General features: G+C 39.5%; 1 protein-coding gene across 2 annotated transcripts in view; it reads left to right on the top strand.

Annotated features, from left to right (window-relative positions):
• egfra (epidermal growth factor receptor a (erythroblastic leukemia viral (v-erb-b) oncogene homolog, avian)) overlaps window positions 1-17079 on the top strand; it is a 61218-nt gene extending 44139 nt beyond the window's left edge. For both annotated transcript variants that reach the window (XM_077555890.1, XM_077555888.1), the window contains 12 exons: window positions 1621-1765; window positions 1842-1964; window positions 3866-3964; window positions 4222-4407; window positions 5348-5503; window positions 7086-7161; window positions 7712-7858; window positions 9347-9444; window positions 9519-9686; window positions 11864-11911; window positions 11991-12084; window positions 14184-17079. In XM_077555890.1, the coding sequence (XP_077412016.1) occupies window positions 1621-1765; window positions 1842-1964; window positions 3866-3964; window positions 4222-4407; window positions 5348-5503; window positions 7086-7161; window positions 7712-7858; window positions 9347-9444; window positions 9519-9686; window positions 11864-11911; window positions 11991-12084; window positions 14184-14512 (1669 nt within the window). In that variant the 3' untranslated portion in view covers window positions 14513-17079. The remainder of the gene's footprint in view (window positions 1-1620; window positions 1766-1841; window positions 1965-3865; window positions 3965-4221; window positions 4408-5347; window positions 5504-7085; window positions 7162-7711; window positions 7859-9346; window positions 9445-9518; window positions 9687-11863; window positions 11912-11990; window positions 12085-14183) is intronic.
• The last annotated feature ends 907 nt before the right edge of the window (window positions 17080-17986 follow it).

Raw genomic sequence — 17986 nt, 5'->3', positions numbered from 1 at the left:
CACGGACTTCCAGGTTTTACACATCAGCACCGTTTCCGGCCACTGCTGGCCGCGTTCCAACACTCGCACTCCCACCCCTGTGCCCCCCAACCGTGCGCTCCCGCTCATCGGCGGGAGGGCGTCTCGGCTATCTGAAATGCTTCGGACACTGAGACAGACACTACACACTCGCAGCCTCGCACCCGTCGACGGGAACGCGCAACCGAGGGGCACAAAGGCGGGAGCGCAAGTACTGGGACGCGGCCCACACGTCACAAAAAAACGGTCGGAAGTTCCGCCTCCTCCGTGGTATATAGTCCATAAGAGCTATGAAGCAAAATTCAGCCATTTTTATCCATCTCAGGGGGCGGCCATTTTGCTACTGGCTGTCGACTGAAGATGACATCAATGTTGCTCAGGTCTCAGGTAACAACCAATCACAGCTCAGCTTAAAAAAACAGGTGAGCTGTGATTGGTCGTTGCCTGATCCCTGAGCGACTGTGATGTCATCCTTAGTCGACAGCAAGTGGCAAAATGGCCGCCCCCTGAGATGGATAAAAAAACGGCTCAATTTTGCTGCTTAACTCATTTTCCACTAACACAATATTAACCAGAATACCGTATTTAGACCAGTGGGGCTTCATAAAATATATTATTGTCAGAGAAATGCTTTGGGTTGACTTCACCTTTAAAAAAAAACTTTCAGACCCATAGATGATTGCAGTGGACATAAGGGGTGGGAATCTTTAAATGTCTCACGATTTGATTCCGATTTTTGGGTCTGCCATTCGATTCAGAATTGATTCTTGATTAAGAACGATTTTTGCTTCAAAATTATTTGATTGCCAATGATTTTTGCTTCAATCTATAGATGTGCAAGGAATTGTAATGATTTACTCCAGTCTGACTTGCTAATGCTAATTAGCGCGCTACTCGCGGCACTTTTCTCACTCAAAAGAACGGCTCCACACTGAAAAAAAAACGACTTTTATTGGAATAGCTTGATCGTGACTTTTTCCTTCTACTCTAAAGTGGCTACAACTTAACAGTGTATTAGACCGTGTGGAACCACACTGCCCCTAAGTGGCCAAACCGGGTACAACATGAACAGTGCTCCAAATAAAGGCACACACAGACAAAGGCAAGACAGTATAAAATAATTTAAATAAAATCGATTTGGGGACATTTAAAATTGATTTTAAATCGTACTAAATGAGAATCCCGATTCTTATGAAAATCTATTTTTTTTGGCACACCCCTAGTGGACATGACATATTTGCGTGTCTAAACCAATAAAATGCATAATTTGGATGATGTCAACACTTCTGGTTCATGATTGGATCACAATCGCAAGTTGATTTGCATGATGTTTATGTTCAAAATGTTACCAATAAGCTTGGTAAGTTTACAACACATTACAGCCATATTATCCTGGCGTCCATTATAACAACTAAAAACGTGCGATAACCCCAAAACAAAATTTCCATGTTGTTCTTATGTGGAAAAAGAGTCAAAATAGGCAAAAACAAATCAATTTTGCCCATCTGAAAAAATGTGGGTCTTAAGGGTTTAAGAAGCGTCAATTAAGATCCTTTTTACTGACTTTGAGCTAAAGAGACGATTTGTGTGACTCTCCTTTAGCTCTTCGGGTCTGTCTATGGTTGCGGCGGGTGTGGTGGGCGGCCTTTTGGCGGTCCTGGTGGCGGGCCTGTCGGTGGTCGTGTTGCTGCGCCGACGTCACATCAAGAGGAAGAGGACCATGCGGCGACTCCTCCAGGAAAAAGAGGTATGACGAGGTTGAGAAAGCTTGTGATGGGATCATGTTGTTTTGGTGCTGTAACGTCTGAGCGCTATCGTTCTAGTTGGTTGAACCGTTGACTCCAAGCGGCGAGGCGCCTAACCAAGCTCTGCTGCGCATCTTGAAGGAACCAGAATTCAAGAAAATCAAAGTTCTGGGATCAGGGGCTTTTGGTACAGTCTACAAGGTAATAACAGGCCTTAGAATGGCAGGGTGTGCAAAAAAATTATCCAACTTTGCATCACATCTGTTGTCAATTTTTCAATTAAAAGGCACATTTTTAACTCGCGTGGTCACACACACCACTGACTCCACGTTGGCTTCCTGTGTGCATTAAGCACACACTTGGAGGCTTTGGAGTAAGATTCGGTTTGAATCGATGATGCAATGCTTTTGCTATTCATTTCCGGATTGGGTAGCAGTTTATTGCTAGTGTAGATTTCTCATTGGTCTCTCATATACAGTATATTACCCCTGTAAGGAAGAAATGGTTTTAGGGTTCCAAGTTGGTCATAAATCTTATGGTTGCTCATAAAAGTCTGTAGAAATGCAGATAACAACCCATCATATACTACATTAACTCATTCACTGCCATTGACAGCTATAGACGTCAAAAATTCATTTGAACTATTTCTTAGTTTAACATTTTTTCCCACTTTTGTTTTTTGTTGTATTAGAACAGATATAACATTTGTGATTAATCGTGAGTTAACTAGTGAAGTCATGTGATTAATTATGCCAAAAAAAAAAGTATCGCCTGATGCCCCTAATTTTTCATAATATTTTCTTGAAAAAGAAAAAAAAAGATGATTAAAAATAAAAATATATATATTAAAATTATTTATTTTTTATTTAAAAAAGAAAACATTATTAAAAATTAGGGGCATCAGGCGATTACAATTTTTAATCATAATTAATCACATGACTTCACAAGTTAACTCACGATTAATCACAAATTATATCTGTTCTAAAGCTACAATATTTTTTTCTAGATTTTCATACTCTTGTTAACTAAAGTGGAAAAAATGTTAAACTAATAGAAATAGTTCAAATGAATTTTTTACGTCTATAGCCGTCAATGGCAATGAATGAGTTAAGGTTCAAAACTGACTCAACCATACTTTATATGTTGCATTTATTTATTTTTTAAATCATAATATGCATTACAGTGCAAATTCAGATTATTTTATATTTTAATTGTTTCAAACCCTTCTATGTAAAATTCTGTTGAAAGTTACAAAATCTAGAAAAATAATTTGCATATGAAAATGTTAAATTCTGCTGGCAGTAATTTTGCTATTTTCACAGTTTAATTAACAATATTTCAAATTATTTCTTAATTTAATTTTTCCCCTAAATGCTACATTTATACACGGTTACACGTTTAAAAATCTAGAAAAAAATATTATTTTTGTGTATGAAAATGTTAAATGTTTTGCTGCCAGTAATTTTGCTATTTTCACAGTTTTATTAACAATATTTCAAATTATTTATTAATTTTATTTTCCCCCTAAAGGCTACATTTATACTCGGTTACTCGTTTAAAAATCTAGAAAAAAAACATTATTTTTGTATATGAAAATGTTAAAAGTGCTGACATTAATTTTTCCATTTTCCCAGTTTTATTAACAATATTTCAAATTATTTCTTAATTTTATTTTTTCCCGTAAAGGTTACATTTATACTTGGTACAAGTGTAACCAACATGAAAACCAGGTAGCTGTGAAGCTGAGAGAAAAATCAGGCAGACTCATTGCACAAACATTAGCCAACCTATACTGCACAATCTGATTGGCTGCTTGCAGAGTTGGGTATATTATCTTTTTTTCTGGTGGGTGAGTTATGCACTTTAGGGGGAGCAAGACTAAAGAGACACTGCAAACACGGATGCCTTTTTGCTCTGTTAATTAATGTGTATTGTCCTTAAAAAAATATATATAAATAAAAAGGTGCCAATGGGTACTAGTTAGCCCCAAGGATAACATGAGTAGCGTATGGTTCTGTTATATAAAAAAATAGCTCAAATATTACCTTCACTGTTTCAATACTTTTGGAGGTAATTCCTTACTTGATTGCGTGTCCTTGCAGGGCCTTTGGGTCCCAGAGGGAGAAGACGTGAAGATCCCAGTTGCCATCAAAGTTTTGAGAGAGGCCACGTCGCCCAAAGCCAACAAAGAGATCTTAGACGTAAGTCGACTCCCATTTTAAAAGTCACCACGACCGCTTGTTTTGACTGTAAACTGAGAACTCGTCACACTGGAGGAAATCCATGATAAATCCACACGGGGGCCATGTGGGCGTTGGTGTGATTCAAGGCCTTCTGGAAAATGAATGCTGCATGAGTTGTTCTAATTACAAATGTTCCCATAGGAAATCATTTGACGTGAAGGAATTTTTTTGTAGTTTTTATAATAAAACTTTTGAGCCTTATTTCCCCTTTCCAGGAGGCCTACGTGATGGCCAGTGTGGAGCACCCGCACGTGTGTCGCCTATTGGGCATCTGTCTGACGTCCACCGTGCAGCTCGTCACCCAGCTGATGTCCTTTGGCTGCCTGCTGGACTACGTCAAGGAGAACAAGGACAATATCGGCTCGCAGTACCTGCTCAACTGGTGCGTGCAGATTGCTAAGGTGAGACCCGACGAATTTTGCTCCTTTTATTGGTTTAGCCTAGCACTCAGAACATGTTACGTTCAAGGTCGGAATTGGTAAGTAGCTCTCTTTACTAGGGATGTTCCAATTTATTTCAGACCAATACGGATACTCAACTCTTGAGTAGTCACCAATACCGATACCAGTTACAAATACCACTAGTACATAAATCCCCGCCCCCAAAAAACAGTTACAAAATCCCAATACAGTAATTTTCCTTAAAATTCCATGAAATTAACTCATTTGCTCCCAAAAACGTATAAATACGTTCTATTTTAAATATTACCATGGTCCCAAAAGCGTATATATACGTTTTTTTTTTTTTATGCTAGAACATACAGAAGACTTTTGAAGAGAACGTTTGAAGCAATGGTAGTTATTACAAAAATGGCCAGCAGGTGGCAGCAGAGTATAAGAGATCAACCAGGGCTATGTTGCAAAAAGCTCTTTTCCCCACTGTTTTAAACAGATAGAAATGTACTTTTTTTCCTGATGACAGAAGAGACACTAATCTTTCTTTTGGTAGGTTCCTTGTTTCCGTGTATGGCAATAGAACACAATATTCTCTGGGCCTTGCAAAATCTGTCAAAATCCAGTTATTCTTATATAGCGAAAATCTGCGAGTAATTGATGCTCCACCCGAAAAGTTTGTACAATGGAACCTTGGTTTTCATGATTAATTAATTCTAAAAAGTCTGACTAAAAACTCACTGTACAAAAATGGAAACAATATTTCTAATAGGCTATAATGTAAATCCAATGAATCCATTTCAGACATTCAAAAATATTAACAAAAGTTGCAAACTTTGATTGAACAACAAGGAAAATTCTCAAATTTACTCTCATCATAGATTTAAAATTGGCCAGTTTTCCCAACAATGCCACCATCTTTTTTAACACCTCACCATTCTAACTCAAGGGGATGAACTATTTAGAGGAGCGCCATTTGGTCCATCGTGACTTGGCAGCCAGAAACGTCCTGGTGAAGACCCCCCAGCATGTCAAGATCACCGACTTTGGCCTGGCCAAGCTGCTGAACGCCGATGAGAAGGAGTACCACGCAGACGGAGGAAAGGTTAGTCATAAAAGTCCCATTTTAGTTTTAATTTCATTTTTGGACATTCAGGCCTGTGTGATAGACACCTTGCGCCGTTTCCAAACAATTAGTCACGAGTCATGAAAGGTGCTATTTTTGCGCTGTTCTTTTGTTTTCAGCTTAAATGTTACGTAAGGAATATAAATAGTTCCTGTTTGCTTCGAGGAAAAAGACAAATCAGATAAGAGCCTTCTTTTATCAGATTTTCGGTGCAATTACAGAAAGATGAGTCGCTCCTGCATTACAGGACAGTTCAATCAAAATGACTCTAATCAGAAATACATTAAAAATCATCCTCAGGCTTGGATGCAATATACAAAGTAACGTGTACTTATCATCTGTAAAGTTCATTAAGTTCACCAGAAAGCACCTCTTGTGAAGTTAAAGGGAAGGTAACCCCACATTTTTTGGGACAATAATATGTTCTTCTTACCCCATCTCATCAAAACATGACATTTTGATGAATATTGCATCTGTGGAATTTGAATGAAGCATCAGAATCCACCCGTTTTGACCCATCTCTGGTGGCCGGCCATTTTGTCACTGCAGTAGACTTAAAATGACATCACAGTTAGTCAGGGCTCAGGTTAAGACCAATCACAGCTCATCCGTTTTCTGATTTTAGCCATGGGACATTCACAAGCTGAACTCTGATTGGTCATTATCTTAGCCCTGAGCAACTGTGGTGTCATTTTCAGTTGACAGCAAGTGGCAAAATGGCCGCCCCTGACATGGAATTTGCTGCCTCATTCATGTTCCATAAATGCAATATTAATCATAACAACATAGGGCTGCATAAAATATATTATTGTGAATAATGTTTTTCGGCTGACTTTCGTTTTAAAGGTGACCTTCCATAATAAACCATTTTACATACATTATATATTTATATATTAGAGCTCGGACTCCCCCACCAAAGATTTGTATTGACATTAGCTACCGAGTGACCAAATCAACTGGAATGGGTTACTAAATATACTTTTGCCACAAAAATCCAATTTGATCAGAATTGTAAATGGAGTGCACTTACAGTGCTTCATTTCAAACATACATTTGCAAAGGCATATTCATTTACCTCATTTAAAAGTATCAGATTGTAGACTATGAGACTGTAGAGTGTCAACGAAAGTGAACCTTAAAATAACTTACTTTTGTCGTACACTGACCAACAGCCAAACAAAAGATGTTTTGCTCTTTTTCCCCATTTTAAACCCACTACTTTAACTACTAGCCTTATCATTGCTAGCGCTAAGCTAGTTCATCTCTCACCTCCGGCATCAAAGTTTGCTAACTCCCTTTTGTTTCTTGCTAGCATGGTGTTAGCCTGCCAACAGGTACAATACTGGGTACAATTCCGCCAATGGCCCGTTCAATGTCAATGGTGGCCACAAGACGCCCACATGTCAAGAACTAACTAATCAGAGGAACTCTGTTTTCAATATCAAATTATGGAGAAAAGAAAAGCTTAAAAATGGCAAAAAACCTTCAGCCCTATTTAGGTAGCAGTTAACTGTGAACTGAATTGTTCTATTATGTATTATGTATTTTTTTTAAATTCCAGGTGCCCATTAAATGGATGGCTCTTGAGTCAATACTGAACAGGACGTACACACACCAGAGCGACGTGTGGAGTTACGGTGAGTCCCACATAGCGACTTGTTTAACTTCCAATTGCAAAAACAGCTTTTGCAGATGAATGGCAGCAGGCGAGAACATTTGCAAATGCAATATTGTCTTTGGATGTTGGCAACATTTAAGAACACAACATGAGATGGGAGAATATCTTGCTTTTTTCCCATAAACACACACCAGCTCTCCCAGCTGGACAAAATCGCGTCAACCCACACAAACACTTTTTCCATCTTGCGAACACTCGTGTATTAACTGCAGAGTCATGGAAACATAACACGACTCTGCTTTCTTTCTTTCTCATATGCTTTCAAATCTTCTAATACCCCCTCAGGGTTTGATCATACCTTTCTGTCGAAGCCATCAGCAAGCCCTGGCACAAATGACAGCCTTCCCCCCCCTCTCTCTCTCAGCTCCCCAGATACATCCTGCTAACTCCCACATCCCATTTGTCAACATTTGGACGCCGCGGGCAATTTTTGCTCACATCCTGTCACTCGCATTTCCACGGCTGCATCGCACGCGAAAAGCCCAAGTGACTTCTCCTTTTCCCCGCAGGCGTGACCGTTTGGGAGCTGATGACATTTGGGACCAAGCCGTACGACGGCATTCCGGCCAGCGACATCGCCGGCGTGCTGGAGAAAGGCGAGCGTCTGCCTCAACCTCCCATCTGCACCATTGATGTCTATATGATCATGGTCAAATGTAAGTGTTTAGTTGGAAAAGGTGGTGAAATACTTCAACATAGTAATGATGTTTTTGGTCAAGTTGCTCTGTAAAAATAAATAATAAATAAATAAATACTTCAAATCATCTTTCCCCATTGAAATGAATGAAAATGTAGTTAATTTGTTCCAGCCTCCCCAAATTGCACTGCATTGCAAGGAATTGCACTCCAGGGTTTCCCATACACCTGCCGGCCCGCCAACCTTTTCTTGCCCCACTGCCAGGCTACGCGTCAACCCCCTACCTCCCCATCCCCCCACCCACCTCCCCCACAGCTGGCAGACTTTTACTAAAGTTTTGTGCTTATTTTAAATTCAGAAAATTAGGGCTGCAATTATTATTAATTTTAACTAATTTGTTCCCAAAAACTTATAAAGACGTTCTATTTTAAATATTGCCATGGTCCCAAAAATGTATTTATACATTTTTAAAATGTTTTTTATGCTAGAGCATACAGAAGGCTTTGATGCAGCCTCTGAACTGAAGGGAATGTTTGAAGCAATGGTAGTTATTACAAAAGCGGCCAGTAGGTGGCAGCCGAGTATAAGAGATCAACCAGGGCCATTTTTTTCCTGATGAAAGAAGAGACTCTAATCTTTCTTTTGGTAGGTTCCGTGTTTTTATAGCAATATAACACAACATTCTGTGGGCCTTGCGAAATCAGTCAAAATCTATTAAAACAGCCAGGAGCGAAAGGGGTTGCTTCAGTGAAATGGCTGGGAGTGAATGAGTTAATAATCAATTAATACATTATTTGATTTAATACAAACACATTAATTTCAAACACATTTTTTAATTTTCGTTCCTTTGTTCAACAAATAGAACATTATTTCAAATTTAGAGTGCAGAAAAAGCCCCCAAAAAATGTATTCAGTTCCTGGTTTGGTCAGTAACGTGTCAGAAAATACTAGTGCTGTGAAAAGTCAAAGACTGTTCTAATAGCTTTCTTTGATCCTTGAATAGAATACTTCTCCTATACAATACAACTGTTAAAAACTAATTCCCAGAACTTTTCGCTTCCAGTTTTTTTCTGCTCACGAGCAACACATTTGGTTTGTGAGGCCCCATGGAGGTAACATGAGCATTGAATTTTGCTCTGAGACGATACGCCAAAGGTGTACAAATAATATGCTATTTGAATTTAGCTCTACAAAGTGCATAAATTACTTTAGAATTCTCCAACACGCATCAAAGCAAGTAAATCAGAAAGTAAAACTATAGTCCATGTTTTAACGTTTTAATGAATTTAAATTAATCTCCAGAGTTAACGCTTTAATTTTGACAGCCCTAGAAAATATGAAAAAAAATGTTTTGATTGACTCTCAAAAATCAATTAGTTGTCGAATAACTGTTGAAACTCTAAATATGATTAAAATAGTGAAAATGTTCTCACGCTTATAGCAATAATTGCTGTACATATATATAGGCGATAACTTTTTCTGAGTGTTGTTATTGCCGTGTTTGCAGGTTGGATGATCGACGCAGATAGTCGACCGCGTTTCCGAGAACTAATAGCGGAGTTCACAAAAATGGCGAGGGATCCTCCCCGCTATCTCGTCATCCAGGTATTACCTTTTAATGATGTGCCGAATCTGGCTACAGTTTGCTAGGCGAGCTTTTGACACTGTTGCCGTCGCAGGGAGACGAGAGCCTGCACCTGCAGAATCCTCCCGACAACAAGTTCTTCCGCACCCTGGTGAGCGACGAGGAGATGGAGGACGCCGTCGACGCTGACGAGTACCTGCTACCGCAGCGCGGCTTCTTCGCCAGCCTGAGCACATCTCAGACGCCGCTGCTGCACTCCACCGTAAGATTTCGCGCTGCCCGTCTGAGCCACCATTTTGCTGTTTTGTTTAGAAAACAAGGACAGAAATTCTGGAGACCTTTTAATAGCTTGTATTCAAATAGTTGGATCTCTGGAGTGCCTGGACAGAGCTTTTAAATCTTTTACTCAGTTTTCAGATTACCAGTGGGGTCACATAAAAAAACATAGAGGACAGGCACTTTGTCAGTGACGATCAATAAACATCTGCACTTTTGAAGCATTGACCTTTTAAGGTGTTTGGCATTTGGGGCTTTTTACTCTTGTCATGTTTAACAATTTGAGTCTTAGACTTTTATTGGTTTTACTTTTGGGGCATTTGACCTTTGAGAGTGTTTATTTTTTTGGGCGTCTAACTTTTGGGGCATTGAGCTTTCTCACAGCAGTTTGATTTATGAAAGATTTGACTTCTGGGGTTTGGCCTAGGAAATGTTTGACTTTTGGGGTGTTTGACTTTGGAGTCATTTGACTTGAGAGTGTTTGACTTTTGGGGACTTGGTGGTTTGAGGCATCGTAATGTTGTGACATTGGGGTTTCTCACAGGTGTTTGACTTATGACTTGTTTTTCTTTTGACTTTTGCGACTTTTAATTATTGTGTTTGAATTTTGGATTATTTGACTGAAGGGATGTTCAGCTTGTGTGATGTTGTGACTTTTGAGGCAGTTGTCTGTTGGGGCATTAGGCTTTTGAAGTGTCTGACTTTTGAGGCATTGTGCTTTCGCACAGCCATTTGACCTATGAAAGGCTTGACTTTTGAGGTGTTTGACTTAAGTGTGGTTGACTTTTGAGGCATTTGCCTTTATGAGAGTATCAACTATTTAGATGTTCGACTTTTGGGGGTTTGACTTTGAGACGTTTGACATTTCAGAGTGTGTTGTCTTTTGAGGCATCTGACTTTTTGGGCATTGAACCTTCTCACAGGTGTTTGACTTTTGGGATGTTTGACTTTGGAGAAATTTGGCTTATGAGACTTAAGAAGCTTTGGAGTTTTGAAGCATGTGCCTTTTGGGGCATTGGACTTACACACAGGGGTTTGACTTATGAAACGTTTGACTTTAGGGGTGTTTAACTTTTGGGCATTTGACTTTACATAGTGGTGACTTTTGGGCAATTGAACTTTGTCATAGGAAATTTTTGACTTTGGGGGTGGTTGACTTTTGGACATTTGACTTTTGAGTCATTTGACTTTTTGGTGTGTCAACTTTTAGGCCATTGAACTTTGTCATTTCTGACATTTGATGTGTCTCCACTTGTGGTTGAATTTTGGGTTGTTTGACTCGAGGGATGTTTAACTTTTGGGGGGTGGGCGGGGGTGACTTGAGGCACTTTGCTTTTGGTGGATTTAGCGTTTGAGGTGATTCAGTGTGGGGATTTGACTTTTGAGGTGTAGGACTTTTGGGGGAATTTGTAAGTATAGGGAGACATGGTAGTTACATTGACACAAATGAGTCCTCTTTATTCCTTATCTCAAAGTGTTTGAAGGGCTTCTTCCATATCAAACTCGTCCAAGTATGCCTTGCTTTGTGCACTCCGGAACAGGAACGAGCCTCATCCCCACAATATTAGAAACATAAAAATGTCCAGTGGCATTGAACCCTAATTCAGCTGGCGCTAAGTGGCACAGTTCAACCCATGATTGATGAATGAATTAAGAGGCGTGTAACTCACTTGGATTTATAGTTTATGGCCCCATTGCCCTAATTCTGCTATAGTCACCACTGTTTCCTCCCTGTAATCAAGCACAAGACAAACAAGTAGGCCTCATTATCCTCCCCCCTCCCACGTTTCCTCCCAGTTGGAGCTCTTCTTCCTCAGGTTCGATGTTGGCCGTGTGTCAATCTGGCTGCTCTACCTGGGAACGTGATTACCTTTGCAGAGACTCTGTTTTTGTAATATCATAGCATGCTCTGGGGGCGGGGTGGGTCACAAAATGTTTTCCAGGCGCTTGTTCCGTCGCCATGTTTTAATATGCTCTTCTTGTTAAAAGTAATTGCTTTCCTTGCCACGACGACAGACGCGACATAGCTTGTCACGGTGGCTTCTCGGATGCTTCTCACGCCGCCCGTGACAGCCGTGCGGTTCCTCTCGGTGCCAAAACAAGACTCTGTAATGGCTCAAATAGAAAATGTGTCATCAACCGACCCTTTTCTTTTCCCGACAGAGCCAGAACAGCAGCATCGGGACGTGCAACGGCAGAAATGGATTACTGGTGAGAAAAAGAGCTATTTCATATCTTTATACGTGTTTTCAAAAAGACAAAAATGAGCCCATTTATTTGTGATTCACAGAATGGATTACCCAGCAGGGATGGAAGTATGGTCCTTCGTTATATTCCCGATCCCACAGATAAACTACTAGATGACGCCTTCCTGCCTGCTCCAGGTGAGTGTCCTACTTTTAGAAGCACCACATGTCACTCAGGTGAGCGCAGCAGCATCTGTTGGACTTTGAAACATAGAGTGACATCCAGTGGTCAAAAAGCAGATTGCAGATAGAATTTAGCTGCTGAAGTTCACATGACTATACGTTGGGTGGCAATAATAGCTCTGATGGAACCACGAGTAAACAAACCGTTTTGCCTTATGTCAATAAGTCAACGGGGATTGTGTGATGGTTTTTGCCTTTTTTATTACCATAGTTTGATTGCGTGAACTGTCGGTTGAGATGTTACATGAGGTCAATTGCTTCAAAGGTAGATGGAACTCCAGACTGTATGTCATTTTCATTTCAACAGGTAAGTTTATTCAAAAATAGGCATGGTGGAAATTCATGATTAATATGGTCTTGCATTCTTCTCTGTACAACTATTTACGTCACCTACAATAATTTCTGGACTACAAGGCGCACCTGACTATAAGCCGCGCTAGCTAAATTTGGGGAATACTCGAGTTTGTTACACATATAAGCCGCACCGGGCTGTCGCTACTTTCTTTTCCATAATGAGGGCGCAAATTGTCTCGCTCTTGTTCTGTCTCTCCTACTGTATTTGGGCTCACTTGATTTGTTATGCTCTGCCTGTCGTTTTTGCGCTTCCTTTATAGTGCGCCCCCTTGTGATCTGATGAATAAGCCGCACCTTTGTTTTAGCCGCAGGGTCGAATGCAAGTGAAAAAAGTAGCGTCTTATAGTCCAGAAATTACTGTACTCGCTTGTGCTTCCTCACCTACGGAATCTGCCTCATTAATTTAAATTGAATAAAATCTAAACGTTTAGGGTTATATCTTGTGACGTCAGCCAAACACACGTTTTTGTCATGCTGCTCTAAGTCGCCTCTGGCTCAGTGATCAGTTCTTAGTTCTCATTTTCAGTTGAAGTAAGCCTAAGCCCATCACATTCCCCCATCCAGAAGTATACTGGCTGCATATGCTTATAAATAAAGATGTCCCAATCAGATTCCTCAACAATGCATTAAAAACAACAAAAAAAGATTGCATCCAAATTGGCTTAGTTAGCTTTATTTTTTTTATTCAAATAGTTATCCCAACATGATAGATTTTTATATGTCTGTAAGTCAGCAGTGGTTCAAATCAAATCAAATATTTTTTCTTGACTCTAGAAATTAATTTAAGAAGATTTCCGATCACATGATCAGATTGGGACAATTTACAAACATGATGAAAAGTATTTGTGTGAATGCTCGATTGTCTTATTAGTCTCTCTATTCCAACTGGGCACGGGATGATATTAGATTCTGATAACCGTGTATGATAACCATGAGCGAAAATATCTCAGAATTAAAATTACAGCTTTAAAATACCCACATTTTTTTAGTAAATAATAAATAACAACCCAATCTAGTTTATTTTTCGTCAAAATGTAGAATATTTAGTAGGCTACAGAAGAAACATGTAAGATGTTACATTTATATAAGTAAGATAAATAAATGTGAGCATTCCTTTTCTGTTTTATTTCTTCCTAGTAAGTTTCAGTGTCCCAACACTGGTGAGCTATTTTTCAAACAGGCTACTCAGGGCTACGCATGTTGTCCTTGGGGCTAACTAGTACCCACTGGCATCATTTTTTAAGTACAATGCACATTAATCAGAGAAAAGGGCACAAGTTTGCAGTATATCTTCTTGCTCTCTCCTTCCTCCTCCTCTGTTATGTTCTGAATAGGACAAAAAAGTAGTTGTAATTGGAGGCAATTTACCTCAAAGAAGCGACTCGTTTACTCAACTCTGCAAGCACATTATGTCCTGCTTAAACGTCCCCTAAAAAAAGAACAGAACTCATTACTGGCATTAGCAGTTATTAAAACGTTGACTTTTTCAAACCACGGTAAACCGTCAAACCAGTAATTAGCCCATGGCTCGTTCCAACTATGTCTGCATAATTTTTTTCACATTCATCTGTGCTTTGGCAATTGATGCAGTGTTTGGACGGGGGGAAAAATCTGCACAAGTGAACAATTTATAAAGTGTTGAGTGTTACTGAATCTGCACCTAAATCTTGATTCAAACTCCTCCTCTTGTTTTGTGACAGACTACATGAACCAGAACACGGCCTCAGACATGATGAATCCCGTGTACCAGCACCCGGGCCCTCCGCGCACCCTCCTTCCCACCATCTCCTCGGACGACGCCGACGAGTCCGAGTACCTCAACTGCTTCAAGAACGGGCCCAACGGACCAGAATACCTCAACGAGTTCCCGTCCCACACCAACGGCGAGATCCACGCCGTCCACAAGTACAAAGCGCAGAACAGCATAGACAACCCTGACTACCAGCAGAGCTTCACGCCCACGTTCAAGGCCCGCATGAACGGACACTTGCCGGCAGCGGAGAACGCGGAGTACCTGGGCCCGGACTGATAGCTCCGAGAACTGAAACGATGCCATTTCTTAGCGGTACCATCAATTATCTATCACCTCTAAAGACCCGTCCCAAAAGGTCACGCGAGACCCGGTCGGAAAGTGAAAACCTCTCGTGACGACAATGAGGAAGCGAACCCGTCCGCTGCGGACATAAAAAGGGGGAACTGAAATGAGCAGCTCAAGCCAAAAGACATTTTTGGTTTGACATCCTATAACCACTCAAGTTGTTACATGGACCCTCTTTGATGTGGGGGTGGGAGGGCGGGGCTTACTCACCTTTCTTGGGATCGGAATGCTGGATGGACTCTCGGTGACGCTCCTCCCCGAATGAGGAAGCATAGAATGTATGAATCGTCCACTTTAAGGGGAAAACTGGTGAAATGCATATTATGCAAAGATAATGGTGAAAAGTGGAGTTTGGAACCTGCAACACTTGTTTAACACCAATACCCCTTTTCCACTGCACAGGATCTAGTCAGGCCCCCACGGCGCTACTCACTAGAACCGACAAAAATAAACACACTGTTAGTAGGGCCTGAACGATATGGATTTTTTTGTGGTAGATGCCGATTTCGATATTTGGCACAATAAAATTCCGATAACTGATTAATCCACCATTTGATTAAAAAAAAAATACATATAATGAATAAAATTAGTTATTTTTAAGTTACTTAATGCAACAGAGAGAAAAGTTGGCAAAAATCTGCAGATTTTTCTTAGGGGAGGGGGGCGCTATTTGAATCTTATCTTTGTTATCTTTATCTTAGGTTGTGATATGTAAAAAATTCATTGTCAAAGTTAGAAAGAGAGCTAATATCAACCGGCCGATTAATCAATTGGGCCCCAACAAATTAGCTTTCCCATTATACTCCGCAGTCTCCACTTTGCTGCCCTCAGTCCACTCTCAGAAAAAATAGTCTCTTTGGTAAAGTAAATACTGTACAAGGCATCTTAATGTTAGTTACACTCTTAGCTTTGGACAATGCAGTGATGTACTCCACAGTCTCCTTTTTGGCGCATAGGTCCCGTTTCATGGTGCCCTCTGTCTCCTGTCAAATTGAGTAAGTCTCTTTAAAGGAGTAAGTGCAGACATGTTGGCTTTCTCTGTTAGCGCTGGATGGTGGAGCGATGTACTCTACAGTCTCCACGTTGCTGCATTTTTTTGCTGCCCTCAGTCTCCTCTCAAATAATATACAGTATGTCGCTTTAGAGAAGTAAAGTAGCATGAGCCTACTCTGTTATGTGTACTTCAATAATATACTCCACAGTCTCCACTTTGCTTCAGCACCTTATTTTTGTTGTTGTCCATAGTCTGACTCCACAGTCTTTACTTTGCTGAATTTTCTTGCTGTCCCTCAGTCTCCTCTCAAATAATATATGTCACTCTAGAAGTAAATACAGGACATATAAGCCTACCTTGTTGTGTGTAATTCAATATTATACTCCACAGTCTCCACTTTGCTTCAGCATCTTATTTTTGTTGTTGCCCATAGTCTCCTCTTGGATAAAATTAGTTTCCATTATGTTGAGAAAAACACACACGCAAACATTAGCTTACTGTGTTAGCTCTGTATCAGACTCCCCAGTCTCCACGTTGCTGCAGAGCCCTGTTTTTTTTTTTAGGGGGGCTGCCCTCATTTTCTTCTCGGATAAATCTTTTCTATTTACCTTGGTCGCAATGTAAGTACCAGAGAACCTTGTTCTGTGTTTCTCTCATTATTTGGAAGTGTAAACAGAGGCGAGTAGAGTTGAGCCGGCCCACTAGTGCAGTGGAAAAGGGGCGCAATTGTAGCCTGTCATGGCATATTGAATTTATTATTTTGTTATTGTGTGCAGGACACAGGACATAATTTTCCTTGCAGCGTTTTGCATGTCCATGGGGGTACTTGAGGACAAAAAATTGTATCTTCAATTTTGTTGAGTTTATGACTTTTTTTTTTTTTAAGAAATAGTAAGCAAACAAAAAAACAAACTGTCCGGAGGACATACGGTGGGTGTATTTCTAGTTTTGTGTGGTTTCATGTAAGTTAAGTACAAAAACATTGAATTGACAGAAGAAAAAAAAACTGACTTCCCAACACATTCCTGTTTTCCCTTTTGTGGAGAGAAAATTCCAGGTCAGCTAAGGCCCTGCCTTTGTGTGCATGTGTGTATTTGTGTTTGTGACCAAATCAAAAAACATAGTATTTCCCCATAGTTGCAAAAATAAAACACTTTATATAGTCTAGAAGTTCTTCCCAGGCTTGTCGACACTGTAGCTCCCCAGTCTTGTATTAGCTATGAAATTCCCAGTTTTAAAGGAATGCACTAAATGTAGCAGCCTGTTCAACCTACTTTTGCAGATGTGACACAGGTACATGTACAGGTATAGCAGTGTATCCACGATGCTGTGATATATATATATATATATATATATATATATATATATAAATAGACACAGTCCGCTGTAATATATAGGCGCTGCACCATATGCAAATACTCACCTGAATTGTGATCTAAATGTGATTTAAATGTATATGAATAAATATTTTTTTCTATGGAAATAAACACCATTGTCTCTTTTACTTCACCTGAAATTGAGTTCTTTATTATCTTAAAATTTTTGATTCGCTTACCTTATCAGTCACGAGTGCAGCACCTCAAGTCAATGACGACTCGCTGTAGATAAAATCGGAATGCATGTTAACATTGTCTCACTTTGTTTTTGGTGCGTGACTTTAATCCATCACTCATGAGGAAGCTTGATGAAGTCGCATCCTGTCATTGTATGTTGAATGTGTTAAAAAGACCGCGACAAGAAGCAAAGCAGCTGTAAATTGACAAACTGCCACTGTTTAGGCAAAAATAATGCGTAGTCCTTTCCAAAAGTTGCACATTCATTTCCAGAACTCTAATGAATGTATGAACATACAGTAATATACTGCATTTTGCATATAGTCGGGGGGAAAGTAAAGGAAAATATGTCAAATGTGATTAAACAAGTTGTAGACAAAATTCCACCTTCACTCATGATAATTACAAAATAACTAGGAATAAATAAACCTAAAGTAGTGTAACATTCATTGTTTTAGTTATCATTGATGTTTTGATTTGGTTACACAAAAGTAAAAATATGATAACCTTTCAGCATGACGCACAATAGACACATTAATGAATTTATGGTTAAATCAATAACTCTCGGGCAGGAAAGAAAGAATTAATGTTTTATTAAAAATAAAACAATTTTGTGTCTGTTTAAAAAAAAAAATATTAATACATTTTCATTTTGGAATATTTTATATTATTGCTTGCATTATTTTATTTCAATAGTTATTTAATTTTGGTTATGTTATTGTCTTGTTTTATTTAGATTTTTACCGTTTAATTTATTATGTTATATGTTATTATTATTATTGTTTTTAATTCATTTGTTTTCTTAAAAAAAAAATAATAATTTGGTTATGTTATTGTCTTGTTTTATTTTGACTTTTA

This window comes from Vanacampus margaritifer, chromosome 2, assembly GCF_051991255.1.
Source record: "Vanacampus margaritifer isolate UIUO_Vmar chromosome 2, RoL_Vmar_1.0, whole genome shotgun sequence".
NCBI lineage: Eukaryota > Metazoa > Chordata > Actinopteri > Syngnathiformes > Syngnathidae > Vanacampus > Vanacampus margaritifer.
Note: the sequence above shows the minus strand (reverse complement) of the source record. Positions and strands in the feature narration are given on the sequence as shown.